Raw genomic sequence first — 7,881 nt, 5'->3', positions numbered from 1 at the left:
ATTCACGGAGCTAACAAACTAGGGATAAGGGGAATGTAGAAGAATGATGGAGGTATTTAAAATTGAGGGGATAAAGAGAGTAAATGTAGATAGGCTTCTTCCACTAAGGCTAGGTGAGAAACAAACTAGGGGGACATGGGTTAAGGTGGTGAATGCTGGCTCAGTTCGGACAGGTATATGGCTGGAAGAGGTATGGAGGGCTGTGGATTGGGTGCAGATTAAAAAAAGTTCAGCACAGAGAAGAAGGGGCCAGTTTCTGTGCTGTATTCTAACCATATTGATTAGAGACTTCAAAATGTATGGTATATGAAAATGGTACTGCAGTCAAAACATTTGAAGTATTACACTACATTACTCATTTACAATTTCTGATCTTGGGAATACATTCCTTTAGCTTCCAACTTTACAACAGGTCTAATGGAAACTACGAGAACTTAAGGGAGAATCAACTTCACATTGAAGTGACTTTATACTAAACTTCCCACTCTTTAAAAAAAGTATACTTTGTGAAATAATATCCAGATTTTCTAAAACATCATGCTACAGTTTTCCTTGTTTAAAATCTGAAATGTATAACAATCACTGCATAGATGTATAAAAAATGTTTACACACTTTATACTGTTCAGATGGAGAGTAATAAGCCTTTTGAAAACAATTACACATATTTAGTGCCCATGACCAAAAAGCAAAAGTACAAAATTGCATTTATTTACACCATTGCATGAAAGTCAAAATCAAATGAATCCCATAGAACCACTGAAGAAAAATAATGTAATGCAGCATTTAAATATTTGAAATGTACAAAATTTAAATCACAGTAAACTTCACCATTTTCCTCCCTTTGAAGGTTATTTTACCACTAATTGTTAAAATGTACAAAAAAGCAAAGCTATTGATTAATTCTTACAGGGGATTTTAAAAAAAACCTGGTGGACTCGGTCCTGGATGAAGTCAGTGCAGACTAGTGAATAAGCTTTGTGGTGGTCACAAACCAACTTCTCATACTGTTTTCACGTTTTAAAATCCATTTCAATCGCAGGTTCTTATGCACCAAGAAACGTATTTAACTTCATACACCTCAATGACGTTGCCATTCATTTTCAAGGGGAAAGAGAAAAGATGTCAAATGTAAATTATTACAAGTATTTAAAATGAACTCATTATTACTGTCACTGCATAGAGAAAGTGCAAGATTATTTTTCAGATTGCAGTTTCACAGGTTTTTAATTATTAGCATTTCACAGAAACCAGGAAAGGAATTTAAATATAGTCAAACCTTTGTTGAAACTTTAACATTTCTACTGAATTTTCCAGATATGCCTTATATATTCACATCCAAAAAAATAGTCTCAGTAAACTGAGGTGCAAACCAGAACACGAGTCAATACAGCGATCTTAAAAGTTTTAATAGAATCAACAAATCTGTAATAATTTTGTAATGACCTATAGTAATTTAAAAAGCTTCCAGAGTCAAGGATTCAACTTGTAAAGTTTATATTAGTGGATCTCGGGTGGGCACCTGCGACAGGATGAACACATGATGAAAGCAATTAGGAAATCCATCAAACATATTAAGGGCATTTCATTCCAGGACATGTTGTGATCCACTTGGATTTCTTCACCAAATCAATTTGAACAAGGGGAGAGGGGTCACAATACTAGGTTACTAGTATTGTGCCTTTTAAAAAAAATCAATAGCGCTGCTTTCAAAATACAATGGAGTTCTTTGATCAGATGGAAGTGGCAACTGATTGTGTAGAATCTCTGCAAAATGGCTCTGGCTACAATGTATTTTTGTTTATACACAATTTCCATTTCCTACTTAACTGTAAAATGCAGAAACATTTAATGCAATGGATGAATAGGAGGCAAACAAATATTTCCAGTCATAGATCTTAAGTACCTGGCACATTAATAATGTGATCTCACTTAATTATTTAAGTTATCATAATGACACTGGAATAAAGCTGGGATAGTTGTTTCCTTAAAAATAAAACATTTATGCAGCATTGTTCTCCCAAAGGGACACATTTTCAAAAAAATCAAACTATATATAAAAACCACTTCTTCTAAACACTGTTGCTCACTCACACATCCAAAGTGAACATCGTGCAATTACCCGAGTTGGAGGAATTTTACAAAATAATAATCTTCAGAACAGATGCTTGTCAATGTGTTCATTGATATTTACAGTTGGAAGGCCCATTAGCATAAGCTCATTGTCACTCTAGTCTTTTCAGTCTATTTTTACTGCTGCATAGATTTTTCGTATGAACATGTATGCAGCATAAAATCCAATTGTTCCAGTAAGTAGCCAAAAAGACAGCACCATTAGCGTTGTGTAGCCAAAGTACAGCAATGATGGGATGAACTCCACAATATCCAACTAGAGGGAAAAAAAATGTTTTTAGTATTTCATAAATTATTTCAGGATGTGAACGTCAAAATTAAAAACAGTAATTTGGGTTTGATTTTCTATCATTCATACCTTATTGACAAAATAAAATATGGCATAAACAAGCACATAAAATGCAGATCCACCAGACACCATGAATGTTTTCCACCACCATCTATAATCCTGAAACGTTAAAAAAAAGCAGTTAATCTTAATCTGAAACACATTTCCTTTAATGGATACACTCCCTGATGAAATTCATCCTGAGATTTTACCAGCTAAACAATTCACCAAAAAGTCAATTTCAGCACAAGTGCTTTCTATTAATGCTGCTCTAAACAAATTAAGTTGATCGTGAATTTTGTATAGAAATGTGACGTACCACTGGCAGTTTGTTTTCTTCTCAGCTTTCACTACAAAGATGATTCAGGTTTACAGATCTGTTTGCAGTAATTAAATGTGTCTCAATAAAAGATCCTGACCCAAAACATTGACTATTTCCATCTATGAATGGTTCCTGACTCGCCGAGTTTCCCATTTCCCTTTGTTCACTCTGGAGACTCTCCTTGATGTCTGCTTCTAGGGACAGTTATTGAAAGAATCCAACTCTCCCACAGCTCAGTTGAAACCTTGTTCCAGTGTCACTGGGTGGGTGGGGAAACAAAAAAAGGGAGTGGGGGGGAGATTACCTGAAATTATACAACTGGCTGTAGATTGCTCAGGCAGAAACCTCTAGTTTACGTTGGCGTGAGAAAGGGAAGGGGAAGTAAAATGGTATGCAACTGGGAGCTCAGCGTGGCCATTGGGAACAGTACTGCAGACAGTCCCCAAGTCTGTGTCTGGTCTCATCCTTGTAGAGAAGACTGCACTGGGAGCACTGAATGCAGTAGGTTAGAAGAGGTGCATGCAAATTTGTCTGATGTGGAGGGGCTGTTTAGGACTCTATATGTTGGTGAGGGAGGAGGTGGAAGAGAAAATAACTGGGATCATGGAGAAATGGATGGGGATGTATGAGTGGAATCAGAGATAACAATTCCTGCAGAGGGCAAATAAAAAGGGATGGGGCATGGTGTCTAGATATCAGTAACATCAGATAGGGATAGGACTGTATTCATTGATGTGTAAAGAGCTACTTAGGTTAAGGGCTACAGAACCATATAGCCTATAAAAGCCATAGGGAAAAAAAATACAAAATCAATTATTTCCATTTCCTCTTTGACAGTGAAAAAGGATCTACTGTCCTTTGTTCAGTTAGCACCATTGATCAGGACTGGGGTTCAAAACCCACACTCTCTATAAGGAGTTTGTACATTCTTCCCAGGGACTCTGGTTTCCACCCACCCTTCAAAACGTACCAGGGCTGAAAGGGCCTGTTACCATGCTGCATGTCTAAAATTAAACCAGAAATCGTTATACAAAATGAAAACTATAGACACTCAGTTCAATATTGGATCATACCTCTGCACAGAGTTGGAAGTAAACCATGACGATGCTGATTTGAGAGCATGATACCACCAAGATAATAAATACCAAAAATAAAAATCCAAATAGATAATAGAATTGGTTCTCCCAAATTGCCTGTAGAAGAAAACAAATACAAATTAATTCCTTGCGATTATAACCCAGTTTATTTTCTCTGGATACAAGCACCTGGTTCTGAATAGGAAAGTCTAACAAATGTTTTTGGATTTACAAACGATTCTATTTCTAAAGAGCAGGAGGGAGCAAAGAGGTTCATCAACTTAGAATTCATCTCAAAGAAGAATTGTTTTCATGTCTTGGTGAATAGACACTAACAAGACAGAAGCAGAAATCTCACAATAATGAAAGCAACGAATAACAACTTGCATTTATTTTCTTAAACAATGTTGGGGAAAGAAAAAGTTAATTTTTGTTTAAAACCTTAAACTTTAGGAATGGAAATAAGGAAAAGGAAATAAAAGGTAGGCAACCAATGAACCATCATCAACTAAAATTTAAGATTTACTTACGCTAAAAATAAAGAACAATTCGATAAACATGGCACCAAATGGCAGGATACCAGCCATAAGAATTCTGCAAAAATTAAAGATATTGCACATGAATACAATCATTTGATTAAGTACTATTTTAAATATGACAATAAGGCATGTTGAAATCAAGGAGACAGTGTAAAGGGCCTCTTGAAAAACATCAAGGTGAATAAATCCCCACAGCCTAATAGCATCTATCCACAGATACCAAGGGAGGCAAGGCTTGAGATTGCTGGGGCCTTGGCTGAGATCTTGTCCCTCTTCAGACACTGGCAAAACAATAGCCAATGCTGTTATTTTGTTGAAGAAGGGAAAGGTCCTGTTGTCAGGTTAGAGTGGAAGAGAAGATTACATGGGATCCAAGGTGAGCTGACCATTTGGATTCAAAACTAGCTTCGTGGAAAGAACAGAGGGTATGAGTAAGTGGTTTCTTATCTGTTTGGAGGATTGAGACCAGTGGTGTCCTGGAGGGGTAGAGCTGGATGTTAATGATTTAGATCACAATGTAGACAATTAGTAAATTTGTAGATGAAACCAAAATTATTGGTGCAGTTAGTGAGGATGGGTACCCAAGTTTATAACAGGATCTAAATTAGTTGAGAAGCTGAACCAAGAAATGGCAAATGGAATTTAACTCTGACATGTGTGATGTGTAGTATTTTGGGAAATTAAGCCAGGGAAGGACTTGCAAACTTTGAAGTGTGTTGTAGACCAGAGAGATTCAAAGTTACAGATGTATAATTCCATAACAGTGATACCTCAGGTGATCAAGATGGTATGCTTGCCTTCATTGGGTAGGGTTTTGTATATAAAGGTTGGGACCTCATGAAACAGCTGTGCAAGGCATTGGTGAGACCAGAGTACTGTATGCAGATCTGGTCACTCAACTTTCAGAAAGATATCAACATTAAAAGGGTGTAGAGGAGTTTCACCAGGATGTTCCCAGTACTAGAAGTTTTGAGTTACAGGGAGAGGTTGAATAGGCCACAGCATGGGAGGCTGAGGGTCGACCTTACAGAGGATCAGAAGATTACCACGGGAATAAATAAAGTGAATGCTCACAACCATTTTCCTAGGTGGACCATTTTAACACTAGAGGGCACTGGCATAAAGGGGACAATTTAAGAAGAACTTTTAAGGGCAACTTTTTACGACCCGGTCTGTATCTGGAAAGAGCTGCCAGAGGAAGCTATAAAAGTAGGAACAATTACAATGTTCTAAAGGCATTTGGTAAATATCTGGATTGGAAAGGATGAGAAGGATATGGACCAAATACAGCAGTGGTTCTCAACCTTTTTCCACTCACACACACTTTAAGTAATCCCTATGCTATTGGTGCTCTGTGATTAGTAAGGGATTGCTTAAGGTGATATGTGAGTAGGAAGGGAAGGTTGAGAATCACTACTCTAGACCCAATCGTTATTAAAATATTTTGCTTGAGAAAAATTGTCAATGGCCCATTTCCTTTGGATTTATGAAACTGTGTACATAACGAGTCAATTTGGTATGATTAAAACAGTGGCTTTCAAACTTTTTCCTTCCACCCACATACCAACTTAAGCAATCCCTTACTAATTACCTAAAAAAGGATTACTTAAAGTTGCATGTGAGTGGAAAGAAAAATGTTGAGAACCACTGAAATAAAGGCAAATGAAATGCACCCACAATGCCAACTTGATTTGCATGGATAAGTTGGGCTGAAGATCTTGTTCCATGCCACAAGACTAACTCTCAGGGGACTTGACATAAACCACCAAATTATCACCGAGTGGCCATCCATTTTAATTCCCCATCCCATGTCTTATGTACTTCCAGAATGAGACCACCCATTAAATTGGAGGAATACCACCTCATCTTCTATTTGGGCATTCTCCAACCACGTGGCATTAACATAGACCTCTCTGGCTTTCATTAGCACCCTCCTCCCCCCACCCCACCCCGACTTCTTCCCTGTCACCTTCCCCAAGCGCTTTCTCTTTTTGCACAAGTCAATTCTCACCTCTTCCCTTATCATATCCAATGAACATCTTTTGTTGGTCTGGATTCCTCCAGCCAGTACTGCCTCTTCTAAGAGATCCTGTTCTTTTGCTAGTTATTTGCCTATTCATTGAAGGAGGCCTCAAGCCTGAAACGTCAGCAATATATCTACCTCCTATGGATGCTGCAAGACTGGCTGAGTTCCTCCAGCATTTCGGTGTGTTTTTACTACAATTACTCATCTGCACACTTTAGTGTTTCTCCCAGCAAACTATCAGCCTGTGCACCTTAGAACAATGTAGGGAAAGTGTTGGAGAATATTCTGAGGGACAAGACTTACTTGCATTTGGAAAAGCTTGGACTTACCAGGGATAGTCAGCAGGGTTAGAGTTAAAGGTGTCAGGGAAATTTCCTAACTCAATAATTTAGAGTGCAACACTGGATCTCTGATTAGGGGCTAAGACAGGGCAGGTAATATTCAGGGTCTAGTGATCAGAATGCCATTACAGGTACTCCCTCGACTTGGGTCCATCCGCACATACGACCAAAATTATAAGAAAAAATATAAAACTTGCACGATTATGGTGGCCAACCTCTCGCGAAAGCTGGACATGGTGGCCACCACGTTGAGATATTTCACTGCATTTTACCTCCTTGTGTCCTTTATTTCTGATTCTGTTGCTCAATATTAGATAGATTTTTAGAGGCCAGTAGAGTCTGCGGGGTGCTCAGGGTCCGCAGCAACAGAGAGAATGAAAAGAATTCAGAGATAGAGAACTGAAGGAAATCGATTGTTTTAACTCTTCAATATCACAGGTACAGCAATTCCCCAACATACATCCATTTCGAGATACAACCAGTCATCTAGAATGGAACATAAGCGTATGTTGGGTAGTACCTGTAGTTTCAAGATAATTATGAAAAAAGATATTCTGGTCTTTTGGTGGAGGTGCTAAATTGGAGAAAGGCCTATTTTGATGGTATAAAGGATCCGGTAAATGTGGATTGGGAGAGGCTGATTTCTAGCAAAGGTGGGGTTGGTAAGTGAGAGGCCTTCAAAAGATAAAATGTTAAGTACATGTTTGAATGTTTCTGTCAGAATTAAAAGCAAGACTAACGGGTATATGAAATCATGGTTTTCAAGAGAGATAAAGTTTTAACCCAATTAATAAATATAGACCCAAAGCCAAAATTTTCTAAAACCTTAAATAATTCCATTCTAATCTATCAAAGGCCTTCTCAGCATCTAAAAGATACTGCCACTGATAAGGCACTCTTCTTCTGAGAAAAATGTAATAGTCTAATCAATCTAGCAACTATTTGCTAAAATTTTAGCTATTTTATAATCATCATTTAATAAAGATATTGGCCTATAAGATTCAGTTTTTAACAAATCTCCATCTTTCTTAGGTACCACAGTTATAATTGCATTTGAAAAAGATTCCAGTAGAGAATGGGTTTCAGCTGCTTGTTTCAGCATCTCCATAAAAGGAGGT

At 37.7% G+C, this 7,881-nt stretch overlaps 1 protein-coding gene across 2 annotated transcripts in view; it reads right to left on the bottom strand.

Moving 5' to 3' along the window:
* Positions 1-688: 688 nt before the first annotated feature.
* tm9sf4 (transmembrane 9 superfamily protein member 4) overlaps positions 689-7,881 on the bottom strand; it is a 45,965-nt gene continuing 38,772 nt past the window's right edge. For both annotated transcript variants that reach the window (XM_069883912.1, XM_069883911.1), the window contains exons 15-18: positions 4,388-4,451; positions 3,855-3,974; positions 2,490-2,579; positions 689-2,387 (exon numbers count right to left, since the gene is read on the bottom strand). In XM_069883912.1, the coding sequence (XP_069740013.1) occupies positions 2,238-2,387; positions 2,490-2,579; positions 3,855-3,974; positions 4,388-4,451 (424 nt within the window). In that variant the 3' untranslated portion in view covers positions 689-2,237. The remainder of the gene's footprint in view (positions 2,388-2,489; positions 2,580-3,854; positions 3,975-4,387; positions 4,452-7,881) is intronic.

This window comes from Narcine bancroftii, chromosome 6 (assembly GCF_036971445.1).
Source record: "Narcine bancroftii isolate sNarBan1 chromosome 6, sNarBan1.hap1, whole genome shotgun sequence".
Classification (NCBI taxonomy): domain Eukaryota; kingdom Metazoa; phylum Chordata; class Chondrichthyes; order Torpediniformes; family Narcinidae; genus Narcine; species Narcine bancroftii.
Note: the sequence above shows the minus strand (reverse complement) of the source record. Positions and strands in the feature narration are given on the sequence as shown.